General features: G+C 36.1%; 2 protein-coding genes across 4 annotated transcripts; both read left to right on the top strand.

Moving 5' to 3' along the window:
* Positions 1 to 93: 93 nt before the first annotated feature.
* On the top strand, positions 94 to 10,350 carry LOC135682074 (methionine synthase reductase). The gene is made up of 18 exons (XM_065196797.2): positions 94 to 299; positions 497 to 647; positions 2,685 to 2,802; positions 2,962 to 3,275; positions 3,426 to 3,490; positions 3,952 to 4,095; positions 4,353 to 4,438; positions 4,786 to 4,853; positions 5,103 to 5,191; positions 5,998 to 6,076; positions 6,820 to 6,921; positions 7,176 to 7,218; positions 7,372 to 7,455; positions 7,768 to 7,912; positions 8,441 to 8,559; positions 9,091 to 9,183; positions 9,309 to 9,485; positions 9,756 to 10,350. Exons 1-18 carry the CDS (start codon positions 159 to 161, stop codon positions 9,898 to 9,900), a joined length of 2,163 nt encoding a protein of 720 aa, XP_065052869.2. The 5' UTR covers positions 94 to 158; the 3' UTR covers positions 9,901 to 10,350.
* A 1,640-nt stretch (positions 10,351 to 11,990) lies between these two features.
* On the top strand, positions 11,991 to 18,714 carry LOC135682130 (uncharacterized). 3 transcript variants are annotated; one of them, XM_065196866.2, is made up of 6 exons: positions 11,991 to 12,094; positions 14,026 to 14,290; positions 14,518 to 14,670; positions 15,540 to 16,559; positions 16,899 to 17,003; positions 17,907 to 18,714. In XM_065196866.2, the coding sequence occupies exons 2-6, from the start codon at positions 14,116 to 14,118 to the stop codon at positions 17,990 to 17,992; spliced, it is 1,539 nt and encodes a 512-aa protein (XP_065052938.2). In that variant the 5' UTR covers positions 11,991 to 12,094; positions 14,026 to 14,115; the 3' UTR covers positions 17,993 to 18,714. The 3 variants fall into 3 exon arrangements, with proteins under 3 accessions (XP_065052938.2, XP_065052937.2, XP_065052940.2); XM_065196865.2 differs by having other exon boundaries at positions 12,033 to 12,186; XM_065196868.2 differs by lacking the exon at positions 11,991 to 12,094 and adding an exon at positions 12,267 to 12,285.
* The last annotated feature ends 477 nt before the right edge of the window (positions 18,715 to 19,191 follow it).

The following is a 19,191-nucleotide window of genomic DNA, read 5'->3' as shown; positions in this document are numbered from 1 at the left end:
GAAACTTGGCAACAAAAAACCGGGTTGACAAATTAATTATCCCGGAAGAGGTATTTTCCACTCTTTTTCGGGGCTCGGCCCAAACAACGAATGTACGAGAGGCTAATTCAAAATGAGACATAACAAGCTTCAAGTGACCGGGCCTACAAATTAGAATAATGCTAGATCGTAGTGACTTTACTATTCTTTACGGCTCTCAAACAGGTCAAGCAAAGGCAATTGCTGAAGAAATCTATGATAATTGTTCTACTCATGGTTTGAATGCTTCAATATTTTGTCTAAGTCTCATTGAGAAAAAGGTAAGTCATTAGAAAATAAATATATATCCGCCAAAATGTCACAGCAGATTGTTAAGTGTCTGTCGCTTTCATGCATGCTTCGATCATTTAAATCTGGTACACCCTGGCCGGCTTAACAGCTTTACATTTTCACTTGGGTAATACAAAAATTAGGAAAAACTCCCTGTTTATTTTAAAGTCGGGATTTTCTATTCTAGTTTTGTATAAATGAAGAAAAGTGTGTCGTGTTTGTGGTTTCTACAACTGGTGATGGAGAACCCCCTGATACTGTGAGAAAATTCTTCAGAAGAATTAATAAAAAGACTCTTGCTGATAGTTATCTGTGCAACCTAAGATTTGGATTTCTAGGTAATCAAAACTTATTTATTTGTATTTATTTATTTCTAAAACTTATTTAAATCATATGCTTATTTACGTTTAATATATATATATATATATATTATATATATATCTACCTATAAATCTATTTATAATTGTGGATGTTATATTATATAATATAATTCTATATTGCATGCTGTGCCCAAATATTGGCCTAAAGAGGTTGAACACTCATTCATTGTAGGGAACATTGCACAAAAGAGTCATGTTATTTCTTAAGTTCCACAATGGCCGCTAGCAGATTTTGATGAAACTCCCTTACCCCATTAGTAGCTAAGTGCTGCTCACTTACACACAAATGAATTTTTGGAGGATGCCTTATGAGATCAAGACTTTTTTTGGCAGTTACAGAACTTGAAAATGGATTTGAAAAAAGCAAAAATTTCACAACTACTGAAAGCTTTTTAGTCTGACACTCCCCAGAGTATAAAATGCAGAATAAGGGTACAAAAGAACACAGTGGAAAATATATAACCAGTTGTGGATTAAAATGGCCAATCAGAAAAATGCAAGCACATGACCAGCATAGTTATCCAATCAGTACTTCGTCCCTACAGAAAAATTACCACTGGAATCCAAGAGAGAAAACAAACTCCTTCTGTCTACACAATGGTGGCTTTTTTGTTTGTATGTAACAAAAGCAATCTGCGATGTCTAACAGGTGTTGTCCGATGGCAAAGTCACTAGTTTTTGCTGTGTTTTTAGACCTACAAGGTTGAGGAGGCTGCTCTTTTTGAGTTGCAGTTTGAGCAGCCTGTTTTTGTTTCGTATGTTGGAAGGAACATGCTGTTTTATCCTACCCCCAATCTTCGAGTTGTGCATCCTACATAGTGAGAGTCACGCTGACACCTAAATTCATAAACAACAGAACTCTTTTGGGTGGTAGGAGCACAATCTTTTTGAATGGATGGAAGGGCTCTCCTAGTACCGTATACAATACAAGGATTGATAGCAAAAAACATTCAATGATTGCCTGTTTAATCAATTTGTATAACCATATAGCAAACTGCCTAACCAAATTTTTTACGTTTAAATCCTGAAAGTAAAGACCACTGATCATATTAAGTCTTGAGGACATTCTCAGAAAGCATAATATAAAATGCATGGTTAGTAATATTTTGACCTTCAAATTTGTCAAATCTGATGATTTTATCAGAAAGAGCTTTATGTGATCTGATCTATAAGCAAAAAGTTATAGCTATCGAAATGCTTTGTAAAAAACCTTCTTTAGGTATAATGTATTTATGGTATAATGTAGTTTGAAGTACAATTTTTCACTGGGGTGCTTGTCTCCTATTACGTGTTACACTATAATGTTTTAATTTTGCAAGTTACACAACTGAAAATTCATTTCCTGGTGTAATTTGACATGCTGGATAAAATAAGATACAAGTCCAACTTTAAAACATCACAAAAAGGTATTTTTAGACTTTGGGACTGGTACCCCGCTTTACTTTCAACTTTCAACAAGCTTTTATGCCTTTATTGCGGAGAAAGAAAGAGAACAAAAGACAAATTTACTCATACAGAGGGAGTAGCAGATAGTGCATTTCCACATATTGAGCGTGATCAAATGAAATTTGTCTTCTTATTTTCCATTATTTTTTGACTGTTTTTGCAACAGGATGAAATATATCAGTGTTTGAGCTGCATGTTTGAGCTGCATGAAAAGTTGAAGCTGAAATCAGGCACGGTATGCCATTCAAACCAAGAAGCACATATTCTGGCTGACAAGGCACGTCCGTGCCTGTATGCATGTTAAATTAATCCATGTGCACAAGTCAGCAGTTATCACCCACCCACTGGGCTCAAAATAGAAAAAAAGCAAAATAATTGACAGTGAAAGTGAATGCTCCATAATGATTAGGGAAAGTGTCTGGCCAATGAATATTTGACCCAAATCCATTGCCCTTTGTTTTTTAGGGAAAAGTAGTTACATTAGAATAACTATGAAAGTGTTTCTAGGCAAATGAGTTATGCAGTTATTGTTTTTTATATCTCTCTTAGCACTTGGAGACAGTAATTATACAAATTTTTGTAACTGTGGTAAAAGTATTGAAAAGAGAATCCTTGAACTAGGAGCAAAGCCATTTTACCCAACAGGATATGCAGATGATGCTGTTGGGTATGTGAATTTCAATTTTTCTATCTTGTCCACTTTGAAATGAGAATTGAAACATGCTCATGTATAAAGTTCAAATAAGTTTATAACAAAACAATTTCTAAAACTTTGGTCAAACAAGCTTTGTAGAACATCTAATAGCCATTGCATTTATTCTTTTAGACTAGAACTAGTAGTTGATCCTTGGATTGAAGGATTGTGGCCCTCACTGCTTAAACATCTTGGAAAAAGTACCCAGGCTGTTGAAATTCATTCAGTTTTTGTAAGAAGTCAAGAAAAAGGAGAGGACAGAGCTGTAGAAGACAACAATAAACCAAAGAGTTTGGTTGATTTGAACAGCAAAAGTGGAAAGGCAAGGGAAATTGATTCCATCTCAAACAATTTAGAAATGGAATCTGACAATATTAAAGAAAGTGGCACACCTATGAGTGCAAAGAGAATTTGGAGTCAGCCTAGTCAGGATTTAATTGGAAAAGGTATACCACTTTATGTTTAACAATTTACCAGAATGTTTGTTCGGTTTGTTTTAACAGCTGTTGAAAATTTGCATTGCTATATTTTGGGGAGTATACTTGAACACATCATTGAAAGTGCTGGACTAAATTATCATTTACCTTTTTTTGCAGGCTTGAAAGTTCCTCTTTCTCCTCATCCATTCCTTGAATTGGACTTCCAGCCTGAAGCTTCTGTTGTAAGTATTCGAGTAATTTCAATTAACCATTGCAGAATACCAGAAAATACCTACTTTTTCAAGCTGATGTTACTTCCTTGGTCCACTTAAGGAGTATGTTCAAATATAAAAGCGAGCTATTGATCTCTCTAAAAAGATGAAAGATAAGATTAATCCTTCAACAAATATTATTATCCTCAATGGCTCATTATTTTTCTTTATTATCACTGATCCAGTGCTCTCTGCTCTATATAGCCTTATGTGTTACCTCACACAACATCTCACCATTTTCTGGAAAGAACTATCTTCTGATACCTCTATGGAAATTCCTTTATGGAAAGGCCAGTTGATATGGCTCAGTAGTGTTTAAGTAACTCCCATTTCTACAATGATGCCATGAAAAGAAAGCCAGATTCTTCATCCTGTAGTTTTTTTTGTGTTAAAAAATATATGGAATTTGCCAACTGCTTTTTTAACATCAGGACATACAAAACTTGCCACTGCACAACAATGCAACTTTCCAAGCTGCAGTTTCAGATGTAAAAATGGTGAATATAGTGAGAGCTGAGCAACTCACTACAGATGATGCTGTGAAAACAGCTTTAGAGCTAGAGATTGATGTACAGGTAAGTTCACTTGATCTAATCAACTTGTAACAGTAACAACAAATAAGCTGGACAAGGTATTCAGGATTTGTTGTATTGTCTTGTAGCCATCTCATGAAACTACATGTTCAAGCTTTCCAAATGACAAATCCTAAACTGTAATCTAAATTTAAACACATAATACTCTTGAAATATGTTACTTAATCAAGTATATCTTTATGGTCCTTTTATATTTTCTTTAAGTTGATTCAATAAAGACTGTGACTCTCTTTTGGCAGGAATTGAATATTACTTACGAGCCTGGTGATACATTTGGTATTGTATGCCCTAATGAAGACAAATCTGTAGAAGACTTAATCTCAAGGTTTTTATTTTCGCACAATTTTCTGCTTTTGATTACAAAGATGCATTTAATTTACATTTGTCAATGAACCACAAACTATTTTCTTCAGATTTTTTCAGGAATTTAGACTAAAATTTTTGTAACACAGGGCATACCATCATGAATTGTATGTCTTTTGCTGATTAAATTATGATTCGAATGACATTTCACTGTGATTGCACTTTTGCATTTAAAATGAAGTATATTGTCCTTGATGAATGTTTGGTTGATTCCATGACTCACCTAAAACCTGTTATTTTATTTTAAGATTAAATGTGTTTTTGTGCGCTTTGCATCATGACTGATTCAAACCTTTTCATACTTTATAGAATAGGAATTAAAGCTGAAGCTGATATTCCAATCAGTTTGAAGATCCTTGCAAACACAAATAAACGAAGTCAGTACCAGATACAATATATTCGGTAACATGTTCTTAAATAATGAAATGCCCATTACTTTTTAAATGACGCCCACCAACTTGGTTTGTTTTGTAAAATTTAGATATTATGAAGTAAAGCAACCATTGAAGCAGTCAGTTTCATTATAGGGACCCGAGATATGTAAAAAGATAATGCAATTTATCATATTCTACTTTATTTGAGCACACATTAAATTTTGTGTCACTGTCAATAATTTCAATCTTTAGATGCTGCAGTGCCCGAGTACATGCCAAACCCGTCAACACTGAGACATTTGTTACAGACTTGCATTGATATCAAGGCTGTTCCAAAACGGGTAACAAACTTTCTAATTCATTGATTTGTTTGAAGAAGCAGCACGGCAATCGAAAACATACCATGCTTGAATACTTTTTGCATGACACTTTTAGGAACATAAGCGACTGATAATGATTAAAAAAGGTGGTACTCAACCGAGGATCGAAAGTAACGTGCGTGTGATTTGATCCTTGTTTTGACAAATCTGTGAACGCTAACCTTTAACCTAATTAAAGATGTTGTGTAGGACGAAAATTATGGCATGTTCCGCTTTACCGTGCTATCTTCATATTTTGAGGTACTAAAGGCTAATTCGCCACTTGTTTGTGTTTTTTGTTTTTTATTAAGCCAAAAGAAGAAGATAACCAAAGAACAAACTATGTTTTAGGTTTACTCTTTCTATTTTTCTAAAGTTAAAGTAATAGTAGGTACAAAATTTACTTGCTGAATGACCCAGAAAATGAAAGTTTGTCCAAGTGAGAAGATTGCCAATCTAAGTGAAAGTTGCAAGTAGACAGTTTAATCGACAAAGTGACAAACTTAATCGACAGGTCGAGTTTAAAAAGTGCAGACAGTATAGCGTAATGAAGGGTTATCACGTTTCAGTTAAAATTAACAGTATCGTCTTTACTAGATGCAATGTTTTGAAATGTTACATGATACCAACAAGATATTTACAAACAAGTCTGTTCTTAGTGTTGATATCTTTATAATTGATGGGAGAACGCCACACTAAAACGGAGCATGTCAGCCTTAAATTGAATAGACAAAGGTGAATAGGACCGAAAAGATGAATAAGCGATAAAGTCGTGTTTCCTTTTTCAGGCATTGATCAGAATGCTTGTTGACTACACAGACGATGTTGATGAAAAGAGGAGGTTACAGGAACTTTGCAGTACTCAAGGTTGCTCAGAATTCTTTACCCTTTAGATTTTTAAGTGGCACATTTTGCTGCTCGTTAATCAAGATGTTTTATGCATAGTATTATTCATAGAGATGCCACTTGCAGCCATAGTCAATGCAGCCTTGACCTGATTCGATGTGACGTGGCGCGATGAATTGATTAAGATTGGAAAGATTTGAACAGTAACAAAAACAGATAGAAAGCCACCGTTGTCAATATCTTCCCTAGACCAAACACAAGAAGTGGAAAAGTGTCGTTTCTGTCGTTTGATTTTTCCTGTTAATTTTGCGTAAATTAGTCATCTCACTAATTTTTTTCAAGCCATCCTTCTGTCGTTATTCTAAACCAATGGTGCGATAGAGCTAACAGTTATTGTGTTTGGATACCATTTTCTCAGTTTGACAAAAATTGTGCTCGTCTTTTTATTCTAAGGATATTCTTTATCATAGGCAAGGTACATCTAAAGGATTTAATTTTTATGAAAACTTTATATGATAACTGATAAGAATCATTTTAATTTTAATTTTTGTTTGTGTGCGGTATATTGCCTGAATGGAGATAAACTTCGGACTGGGTAAAAGTTCCAGACATACGTACATTTCTTTTGCCGAAGCGTGTTTTTATTTTTTCATAGTTTGATAAAAGGGGGTCTGTCTGAGATGTCTGTTTTATGAGATGCATAGCATAACAAACTGTTTCTATTTCAGTGTTATCAATTTATCAAATCCAGTTTTCATTTCTAGGTGCTAATGATTATATGACATATATTCGCGAACCATACACTGGTTTGATGGACGTTTTGAATGCCTTCCCCTCCTGCAATCCGCCAATCCAGAGATTACTCGGTAAGCAGTCTCTATATGGCTCTTATTTTCCGCGTCTGTCGTCAACAAAGACTTACATGTTTTAGTTTCAAATTACAGAAGAGACGAATGAGAAGATCTTCGATCCAGACCCGACAAACTTTCTTCTATATCATCTGTTATTGGAATAGAGAAGATGATAGTCTATGTTAAAAAGAAAGCCATAATTTTGCACCAAAAGCTGGCTATGCATCTTAATTTTCATTTTTAAAGTATTACTTTTTCTTCCCTTGCAGAACTTCTTCCAAGATTGCAGCCAAGAGCCTATTCAATTACAAGGTATTTGCTTGAGAAGAATAATTTCAATTATCAGCTTACGACAGGGGTTATCTGCAGAACTGGTACAGAATAATTCTTAATTATTCGTACTATCCAATTTTAGTTGATTTTTGTCACCATTTTTATCAAATATGTGCTTCCATTTCCTTGCAGCTCGCCACTTCAAAATAAAAGGACAGTAAAATTCGTTTTCAACGTGACCATAATCAATGGTCTTGATGGAGTTACAGTAGATCGGTGAGTACTAACTGTGATTACTCAACTCTAGGTTGATTATTTTGTAGCCTTACTAGAGTATTTGTCATAACTTTTTTGGAGCATCATCTCTTATCGTTGAAAGATATCGTTTTTTTACTTTATTTTCATTTCGAGAAACAAGTCTTGTTTTCGTCCGAAATTTCAACAGCTGCTCATCGCCTTTCAACGGCAACATCATGAAGCTTTTGAACGTTAAAGAGTGGTTTATTACTGGAGATGGCCGCTAAAATGCGCAGCTTAATTTTTCATTGAACTATTACGGTCGCCTGACATTTGCTATTGTTTCTTTAGGACTGGATTGTGTACAGGATGGCTAGAAAAGCTAACATCAAAAATAAGGTGCACAAACTGTAAGAAATGTGATGGGTGTGGCACTGTAGAGTTCGAAGATCTTGGCAAACAAGTTCAAAACCTCAGTATTCGAAATGACCTCAAGGTGAATCATTTATCTAGAGAAAGACTTAGCCAGTGGCTGTTGATCTTTATCTTACTTTTATATAGGCTTATCTCAAGCCTGATATCAGGGGTTTAATAAAGGAGATCAATCTCTTTTTATTTTCTTCGTCGTGCCAAGTTTCCTTTATGCGCGCGGCATAACACAAGTTTCAAGTTGCCAGTGAACAAAACTGTCCCATTATCTTCAACCCTCTTTGATCTTCTTCATTCCCGATTCCTGAGTGCTGGCGGCGTGGCACAACTTTCAAGTTGCCAGTGGAGGAAACTGTCCCGAAGACCTTCAACTCTTTTTATTCTTCTTCACTCCAAGATTCCGGTTCACCGGGGATGTGGCACATATTTCAAGTTTCTAGTGGACAAAACTGTCGCCATTACCTTCAACACCTTTTGTTCTTCTTCATTCCGAGATTCCTGTGTACTGACGGCATGGCACAAGTTTCAAGATGCCAGTAAGTGGACGAAACTGTCCCAATGGCTTTCAACTCTTTTTATTCTTCTTCACTCCCAGATTCCTGTGTACTGGCGACGAGGCACAAATTTCAAGTTGCTAGAGGACGAAACTGTTCCAATAATAATGATCGGACCTGGAACTGGTGTTGCTCCTTTCATCAGCTTCTTGTGTCACAGGTATTCTTTATAAAAAATTTCTCTCTTGTATCGAAAAAATATTTATGTATAGGATTTTTATCTACTGGTTTTAAGTATTCTCTTTCTTTGGCTTTCTTTATTTATTTTCTAAGACAAGTTGTTGGTGAGTCCTTCAGTCAGTTTGAAGCGCTGTTACTGTAATCATTTGTCTTTATATCAATCATCTTAAATTTATCAGAATCATATTTTGTAAGACAAGAGATCATTCGGATGGGTGGCCCAATCCTTTGAGTGCTTTTGCCATAAACGAAGAGAGATATACCTTTGTGAAACGAAAAGAAAAGATTCATAAAATGTTAGGCTTAATGACATGTTAGTTTTGAAAAATTATTGTCTTTAAGGATTAGCTTGAGTAGCTCGATGTGCGTAGGTAACTCTGGGTTGACTGCATCACTGTCGATTTGCCAGAAAAAGTGAATTCTTTTGGTTGAGAATCCAAGTCTAGAAAGAACGGAGATATTTAATTTCTGGCTAGAAATTATGTCTTATTTGATATCATGTTTTTTTTAGAGAAATGCAAAAGAAATTGGAGAGCTCAAAAGAATTCGGACCAATGGTTCTATTTTATGGATGCCGTCATAAAGAACGAGACTTTCTGTACAGGTGATAATGTTGGAATAGATTTTGCTAAGAATGCAAACGACTTGATTTTGACCCTTAACTGAGTTTCTATTGCTTCCTACTTACATCTTGATAAAGAAAAACTAATAAATTCTATGCTGTTTCAGGAAGAAGATTGAATCGCTGTTAGAGCAAAAAATTCTGACCAAGCTGTTTACTTCTTTCTCACGTGATGACCCATGTGATGCAGATGCTCCACGCTATGTTCAAGATAACCTAAAATTGCAAAAAGATTTCATACTGCCTTTGATATCAGAACAGAAAGCAATTGTTTATATTTGTGGGTAAGTTTTCCATTTCTCTCTTTATAGATAAATAGCATTTTATAGATGAATTTAAAAACATTTTGAATGGGGTAACAGCACTAGCTATTATCCTAGCCAATTATGAATAATTTATATTACTGTTATCATTCATCTCACTTGTGTTTAAAGCTACAATTACTTAAGAACAGGCTGCCATATTCCTGTCTCTCTATCTTCTTTCTGACAAAGATGTATTGTCTTTCCTCCCCGTGGGTCTTTCTAATGGCCACCATTTCGCTGCCGTTTTAGGGATGCAAAGAATATGGCACGAAATGTTCACGAAACGTTCACTGACTTGTTCAAAGAACACTTAAACATCACTTCTGCAGAAGCAATTTCATATATCAAGAGACTTAGAGAGGAACAAAGATACCTTGAAGATATCTGGACTTGACTGGAAGCTACATAAAACCTCTTTGTTTCATAGGAAAAATGTAGATGTGGAAATAAAATATTAAATGAAGCTATTCCATAAAATTAGGCATTGCGATGTTAAATATATGACGAGCTTAGATAAAGTCCTACAATTATTTTGTCATCTTTCCAAAATGCGATATCTCCCTGTTGTCATGTTTCGTTTCATGAAATATTTAGATTTTCTGTTTTAATTATACCTAATCCCGTGCTCATAGAAAGCATGTTTATGTCAATTCTATTGATACTGCTACAACTTTGCCAAATTGAAGACACAAGTGAATATTTATGTGGAAAGTGAAATTGCTGAGTATGGATTCTTTACGCAGTAGTTATGAGATTTCATTATTTTGGGTTTATCGTAATCGTTTCATTAACACAAAACGAGATTTTAGAACTTTTTAGTTACATTCGGTTTCTTTGATGGTCAGTTGCGTGATGTTTGTGTTTTTAGGCCAATTCAACCGATTCCTAAGTAACATTGTTTCAGTTTTACTGATATTTCTATTAGGGTCTTGTGAGTTGATAAGTCTTTAGCAATAAAGATTGTAAGAAATTTATTTTGTAATAAAAGCTATCTTGTATTTTAGATTTGGGTTACATTTTTAAAGCTGCTCTAATATTTTTTTTATGTTTGGATTCACTGCTTAAGAAAAAAAATTGACATCGGAATGAAGCTTTATGCCTTCGTGTTTAGCGTTTCTTTATTTACGTCATCAGTCACGCGTCAGGTTGCAAGTCATTATGTTTATGTATTTTAGCTGGGGCCCTTTTGCCATGAATCAGCAAAGATGGGGTTTCAAGTTGTTAAGAAAAAGGAGTTTACCCTCTTGGCAACATTGCTAGCCTATGTACCTTGATGGTTGTAAACGGGGCTGTAGGAACTAGGCAACCAGGGGCATATGACGCACAAGTTTGTTTACAATGTCAAGCACGCCCTTAAAGGCAAAAGATTTGCATACGAGGCAAAATTTTTATTTTAGGAAAAACTCGTAGAAAATTTACCTTTAAATGCTGTTGATTTGAATGATATGTAACAGATAACAGATGGAAAAGAAGTAATGGTTTGTTGTGTTCAGAATCGAGGGGCAATTCACTCTTGTAAACAGGGTACGTGATTTCCACCAAATATGTACGAAATTTTTAGTGGAGTGATTTGCCCCGTGTTCTGAATGTTTTGTTCAGATAGGTTGTCCACCATCCGAGAAACAAATCAAAAAAATTTGCAAAGCCTATGTTGCCGTCATAAAAGCCCGTTTGTGAAAAGGGAACGCCCAGGCTAATAACAGGGACACACGACAATTTTTTGCTTCGATAGTGGCAGTTTAAAATGTGAAACCAAATAATGTCACATGTTACCCCTCCCAAAAAGTTTTCTTAGCATATTTCGACAAACTAAAACTGTTTGACTCGACCCCAAGTCCCCTGTCCCTGGGCTGCCGCGATTGATGAGAACGAAATGTTCATTTACTATCAATTTCACTTAATTTTGTATAAAGCATATGTAGAAATATCCTCATAAGGTTGTTGGTTCAATGAAGAACCAGATTAATTATTCTCCATGAACAATGCCACTGTTATAGTGACCACCCTTTTCCCAGTCGGTGTTGTAATTAAGTGCAAAAAATGATTTATATCTTTAGAAAATATGAAAAGTGAAAACTCGATAAACCATAATGTAATGCCGTGCCAAAAACTATCCGAAATAGGCAATTGCTTGCTGCAAAGCATTGTGGGCATCTGTAAATGGACAAGATCGTTTTGTAAATGTCATAGCACTCGGGCTCTTTGGTTTTTTGATAACTTTGATACTTTGAACTACTCTATAATAATATGTCAGATGAAGAATCGAGACACTGTAAATTTTTTAAATACATTTTAGGCTAGAATGACTTAAATCATTCACCAACGAAGTCAGTTGTAAAAAATATAAATTGGTCACATTAAGCTTTTTTAATGGTTCTAGGTGACGTTCAGTCGCTAAAAAATTGTTTAACCTTCATTTCTGAAATTTACTTCTTGATTTCATTGCCCATCATTGAATTCGATTGTAGGGTAATCTAAGGCCGTTAATTATTTTTAGAACGGAAGGGCGAGATCGACAGTCTCGCGGCATATGACATTTACTGTAGTTTGCTGCATTAGTAGGAAGGTGGACAAACTGGACCCGGAAAGTTAGTTTCATCTTCCGATTTATACGTTATTCATTTAATGACCCAAATTAATCGTTAAGGTTATCTTATCTACTTTTGAAAGATTTGAATCGGTAAGTTGCTAGTTACTTCTTCGACTTTATATCGAGTACGGAAATGGTATGCTTCATGATCAAGTAGCACTCAGCTGGATCAAAATAATGGTCGCACTAGTAAGAAAACAACACTACTGTAATTTCTACTTTAATAACTAGAAAATTGAATGCCTTTTAAAGGAAGAAGAAGGGTTAAACTTAAAGAAGTGGAATATTGATACTGTCCTGACCAGTATTTTGCAAATTCGTAACATGAAAATTGCGGGCCTTAACATAGCCTGACTAGGCCAACTGTTTTTCTGAAAAATGTAAATAACATCGGGGAGATTGGTAAGGCTGGAAACCTTTAATTTATTTGTTATATGATAAAGTGATTCGATTGCCAGTTGATGAGTCAAATTTTTATGTTAATATCAAAGGTTTTTTGGAAGGCTCAAATAAATGTTCGTGTTTATTTCGACTATTTCAATGTTTGTTTTAAATATGAGCTGAATATGAGCTACATCTCATTCCTAAAAGAAACTTTCATTGCAATCATTTTAGATAAGTCATTCCATGTGGCAACCTTTTTTTTACGTTTGATACAATAAGTCAGAATATATACTTGCTTTGATGTCTTAGTCACGTTAATGAGTATAACTTGTAGAACCCTTCTACTAAATGATCCCATGGTAAAATTCTATGCAAGAAGGAATTTGAAAATTTGTTTAAAAAACACCTGGATAACTGCATATATGTCTCCTTAATGTATATTTAAAAGCCTCTACTAGCCTTTAATTATTCACTAACCTTTTAAGAACACAAGGCTGTCTGATGTTAGAATTAGTATTGTGCTGAGCATAATATTCAGTGCTTTGTTATATATTACCATCAAACTCATTATACTGTCATTATACTTCTACCTTCTGAATGTATATGACAAGGCTTATCTGCAAAGTGCAGAATGAATGCACCTGGTATGGATTTCCACTACAGATGCAAAAGAAACTTGTGGGTCACATTACACTATAATGTAGCATGGTGCATGATGTGTCTTGCCAGGAATGAGTCTCGTACCCTTTTCACAATTCACTCTATTTTATCCAATTTCAAGCATTAATAATTGACCATTATCAGGGTGTATAAAATAACTCGAAATTCCCCACTAATGTTTTACAGTATACTGTGACTTTAGTGTCCTGTACTACCCACAATGTTCGAAACATGTATATATATGGTTTTTTAGGTTTCATTTACTTTTAAACAGCTAATATATAAACCAAAAATACAATTTTGAAGAGAAGCTTGAAAAACAGCTCCTGTTGAAGGGGAGCCTTTCTTGAAAGAATATAATATGTCCTTGCTAAATCAGCAGATTACTTAAAAACATACTGTTCCCACATATCCTGTTTAGAAAACCATCATTTTTTACAAGTGAAGATGTTTGTTAAGGAAGTGGTTGCTTTTTTACTGCAATTGAAACACTTTACATCACTCAGCAATGTGCTTAGTGTGTTGGCTGATTCCAGTTCTAAATACATAGTTCCAAAATGTTGTCGAATATGTTTATTTACTTATAATTTTATCACCAACAATGTTTTTTGGTATTTTTTCTCATATAAACATAAACCTTACTTAAACAGACAGCAGAACTGCCATGTATCAGCTTGTGGTTGCAGCTGGATATTCAAACCACAAATGGGCGTGTGATATTTTCTGTAAGCGAGATTTCACAGAGACCATTTAGCTGCTCAGTGCAGAATACAACCGATGGAACTGTTTACAATGCAAATTTTTGTTTCATAAATTTTATTATTTATTAAAAATTCAATTTCTTGTGTGGCGGCACTCAAATTATTTATCTCCTATCTTTTCCAGATGTTTAAAGCAATTTCTTGCAATGACTGTTGGTGAAGATTATCCTGTCAGATAGACAAATCATTGTTAAAGACCAAGAAATAAAGAAGAATGCCTCCACCACCCCCGCCCCCACCAGGACCTCCACCACCTCCTTCAGCTCCATCTGGTCCTGTGAAACCACCATCTGGACCTAAAGCACGGGGTGCTCTCCTTAGTGACATACATAAAGGTGCTAGATTAAAGAAGACAGTTACAAATGACCGAAGTGCGCCAACTGTTGGAAGTTAGTATTTGTTGACATTGCCAGTTTGAAAGTTTTTATCATATTACGCAAAAAATTCTTTCAATGACATAGCAGTGAGAGACCATAAACAAATTAATTTTACTTGTATTCCTGTTGTTATTTCAACATTTTGGAAAGGCTCTGTTTCCAAGCTAACCCCGTGTTGATTATGCTTATAATCTGTATTGAATATCTAAAACCTAAACATTTTATTATCCAATTTCTAGATGTGAAACCTGCATCAAATGGTCCAAACAGAAGTAATGGGGGAGGTGGATCAGCCCCTCCTCCAACGTCTAGTGGTGCCGGTGGCCTTGGTGGCTTGTTTGCTGGAGGAATGCCAAAGTTGAGGCCAGCTGGAGAAAGAAAGCCACCAGGAGGTTGCCTTTTGATATATTAGTTTCTTTAGTTGTATTTCAATTATTCCTTAGATTTATCTTATTTAAGTTTCAATTTAGAGGCAAACATTAAAGAAACATTTGAAATGCTAATAAAAGTGACTCCAGGAACTGTAGAAAAACCATTTGATTTCTGGTTTAGTTTGAATTATTCACCAAAATTCATTCGAAAGATTTTCTGCCAAACTTTTTCTGAAACTGCAGATTTTGTTAGGTCTGTAGATTCTATTGATAGAGAGACAAGCAGCAGGTTTTTTTAGGGGAGGAGCTTTTTTGTTCCACCCTCTTGGAAAGCTTTCTCTTCAATATCCTCAAATAACACCTTCAGAATTCAAAAGTTTCAGATTGCATAAACAATGTAATCAATAGGGGGCTCCAATTAGAAAAAAAATTAAAAAGAAAATTTTTGAATAGAGGATTTGCCATTTTATTTAAATTTTGTATGTAAAAAGGACAATTACCTGGATTTTGCAAAATAATATGCCAACAGTTTGTTTCCTCATAAAACCTTTTTAATTTTATGGTTATAGATTGAAAGATATATCTTGCCGTTTTAAGTATATATTAAAGATTTTTATAAAATCATTTGCTGTTATGTACAACTGCCATGCCCCATTTGAGGTGTCATAAAGGAACCATATATGCCGTAAATTTTATAGATATTTTCATAACTTTCACTTTTTATTACAATGATAACAGCGACCAAGTTAGGCTATTTTATAATTATGGTGGTGTGGTTGCTTTGTCATTAGTTTTTTATCAATTTACAAAATTACAAGTTGACAACTAGTATGTAAAGTGTAGAATTTTTATCAGTTTTCCAAATTTTCCATTGAATTTTTTTCCTCCAGGAGCGGGTGGACCAGCCTTAAGACCTCCTGGCTCTCGAGGGCCTAAGCCATCAACTCCAAATACATTGCAAAATGGACGCCCTGGCAGCAAACCTCCTGCCTTTAAACCACAGAATGAGACTCCTAGGGAAAATTCGGGTGGAAAACCACAGATGCCAGTTCCAAATGCAAATTCAAAACCTCTTCCCCCAAGACGGACATCATCCGCTTCTGATGTGAAAGGGAGGCCAAATGACATAAATTCTGGGCCTCCACCACCTGCTCCAGGACGGGGAGGACTGCCAGCTCCCCCTAACCATGGTGGACTACCTGTACCACCTACACGGGGTGGATTGCCACCACCGCCACCTGGCAGGAATCTACCTCCACCACCACCAAGCAGGGGAGATACAGGAGGAAGCGCACAACCTCCGCCACCATCACAGACAAAAACACTGCCTGCCCCACCAGGGGGTCTACCTAGGCCATCATCATCACCTCACCTGGCAAATGAAAATAACTCGCGTGGCAAATCAAATGGTCTACCAGCGCCACCTCCTCAAAGAGGAAGGGGATTCCCACCCCCACCGCCAAGCTCTGCAGGACCACCTCCTCCACCACCTTCAAGGTCTGGGCCACCACTACCCCCTCCTCCAGCTCAAACTAATAACATGCCACCACCTCCATCTCGAGGCCCTCTCCCTCCAGCCCCAAATCAGTCAAACCTTGCAAGGTCTGCAAATCGAGGGCCTGGTACTCCGCCTCCTCCGCCAAACAGGCTCAGCAGTGCAACGTTAGAGAGAGAATTGCCACCGCCTCCTCCATCTCGTGGATCAGGCGGACAAAGACCTCCAGCCCCTCCATCAAATAGAGATTTGCCACCTCCCCCTTCAGCTTCGCGAGGACATGCTCCTCCCCCACCTATTTCACGTATTACAGACAGAGAGTTGCCTCCACCGCCAAACCAAAATTTTCCTCCACCGCCGCCAAATCGGTTCTCATTACCTCCTCCTCCTGATGATTTGTTAGATGGTAATTCAGGTAAGTGTCTCTAGGCTTTTATGCAATAGCTTGGCAATTCCTTTTTTTGATACATGCAGTAGCAATAGTAAATTCATAATGATTTTTAAATTGAATTTCTGATTCATTAGTACATCATTAAATCAATGGAAATTTCCTCTCGAGTTATCTACATTTATCTCTCATTATTGTAGTTTTCGAACTTTGAATTATTCTTGACATTGAAAAAGTCGGTGTTTCTTGCGCTCTTTCTTGAGAACTGCAGGAACATTCGCCTCTTCAGATCTCACATGGTCTGTCACTCATTTGAGCTGTTCAGATATAATGGATTCTCAATAAGCTCTCTATTCTTTTGATTAGATTTTGAGTCACGATTCAATTTCCGTATGGATTTCCCTGCACCGGAACCATACAAAGACACCCCCAAAAGTTACCCAAGCAAGACTGGCAGAGGAACCCAGCGAAGTAAGTATGACAACTCATACCAGAAGTGCAACAGTTACCATCTTTAGTCACCTATGATGCTGGTCCAAAATTTTTATGATTTCTCGCTATTAGGCAAAGGATTTTCGCCTAGTGAATTCATAATGACAGTGACGGTCATTTTAAGACGGGCTGTTCTTTCCATTAAAAAGTAGACAGCAGCGTTTTGTTCTAATATTTACTCGAAACCCTTATACGTCTCAATACCAACTGCAACGGGATTTTCTTTGTAAGTGAATTGCCCTATGAAAAAGTAAAACAGTAGCGGGAGATGCAGCACACAGGTTAGTAAGAGGTCCGTAATTTCCGCCTTTCTTTCCAGCTTGAACTTTTAGATGTAGTTGTAGAGCACTAGAAGATAAACTCTTATCTGTGAATTATTACGATGCCATTCGAGTTGGAATATAAGTTAACCTCGAGTATAAGACAAGATTGAATTACGTCAGAAATTGCAGACAAATGCTTTGACTCAGATGTGTTGCAGGCCACGTTTCAGTTTTTCATGTTGTCAGTTTTTGTAACAGGGATACTGAATAGAACTGTTCACTCACTGGTACACACCTTTATTCCATTTTAACTCTCTATGGACCTCGTACCTCTAAAACGTAGAGACAAAAATTAAGAGAACACTTATTTTGTCTCTATGATCGGTGGTTTCCGAAGATATACGAGAAAATCAATCTAATTCTCTGCATCCAATTTGGCTGCTAGACTAAGGGGGAGGAGGGGGGGGGGGCTGAATCGAGTGAGATTAATAGCGCTACTCTTACATAATAATTTTGTTCTTAAACTGAAATATTATTTGCTACATTTCAGTTTTTATATTTTTAGGGATTTTTAGATTTATTAAAAGATTAAAATCATAATTCCATTGTTCTTTTTTAGGGCCTGGACCAAGCAGAGATGCACCTCTTCCGCCAGCTCCACCCGCGAGAGGAGCTCCTCCGCCACCGCCTCCTGGAAGACGATAGTTCCAGTTCCCGTTTTGTAAAAGACAATAGTATTTTTCAATTAGAAAAATGTTCCCTTAAATCCGCACATCTCCAAAAGATAGGTGCCAGCAGATGCTCAGAGCGGAAGCAAATAAAGAAAATTCCAAATAAAAACACGATTTTACTCTCACCGTTCTCGAAATCTGAATGTGTTTTTGGTTATAAAATTGGCGCACAGGCAGCCCTTGTACGAGGAATGTAAGTTCATATTCACATCTTGTTTTCTGTCATTGTCGAAAGCCTGTATGGTCTAGGCAAGCACAAGTATCTTAAAGGGTAGGATCAATGTCAAAATAATTTGAACATTTGATAATCTTACTCGTAGCATTATAATGCATCTTAAGAACTGTTATTGATTGAAAAAGGCATCGAGATTTTGCTCGTTATGCCACGTTGACTAAGGTCCCAAAGTTCAGTACGAAACTGTGGAGATGGGTGGACGATTCCTTGCTAATGTTGGTCAATTAACTTGAAAAAATATATTTTATATATCGACTTTTTTGGTGCACCTTAGTGTTTTTGCTTAATTGTAACCATTCTTATAGATATTAGAACCAATGTTGTAAAATATGTGTTAAATGTGATAGTGATTGCAGGCAAGTAATTAATGGGTAAATGTTGTATAATCTAAGTTGAACAATTTTCTTAATTCCAGAATATTTAGACTCCAGCTTCGTTGGGGATTCCAATTTATATGCGTAGTCCGTTGCCATTTTTCGTACTTTCTTATCAAAGGTATCTGTTGCAATTGAAATATATTTGCGTGCCTGGAAACTGAAACATAGTTCCAATGATATTTTGATTGGTCATCGAAATCTGCCAACATTTCCCTCCAACAAATGCTCCAGGTTTTCTATTTAAAGTCAGTGTGATGAAAGGCATTGATCTATCCTCTACAGTCTTCAATTGCCTCGGTCCTTCTCCGTGTTGTCAGAGCGAAACCTTTGACAAATTATATGCATTGCTGTTGCGATTAAATAATCTAAATTCGTCACATTTTGGGCCATTGCCAATTTGTGATTCTGGGTACAGAAAAATTGGTTATGCGAAAGTTTATATATTGTAATGTTCATGTAATAATTTGTTTAACTTTTCTAGGTGGAGTGTAAACTAATTTTCATTATAAATTCGGCATTGAATTCTGTCTGTATACTGAATGATTCACTGCATTTATAAGA

Source organism: Rhopilema esculentum, chromosome 16 (assembly GCF_057945365.1).
Source record: "Rhopilema esculentum isolate cy_ngs chromosome 16, ASM5794536v1, whole genome shotgun sequence".
NCBI classification, from domain to species: domain Eukaryota; kingdom Metazoa; phylum Cnidaria; class Scyphozoa; order Rhizostomeae; family Rhizostomatidae; genus Rhopilema; species Rhopilema esculentum.
Note: the sequence above shows the minus strand (reverse complement) of the source record. Positions and strands in the feature narration are given on the sequence as shown.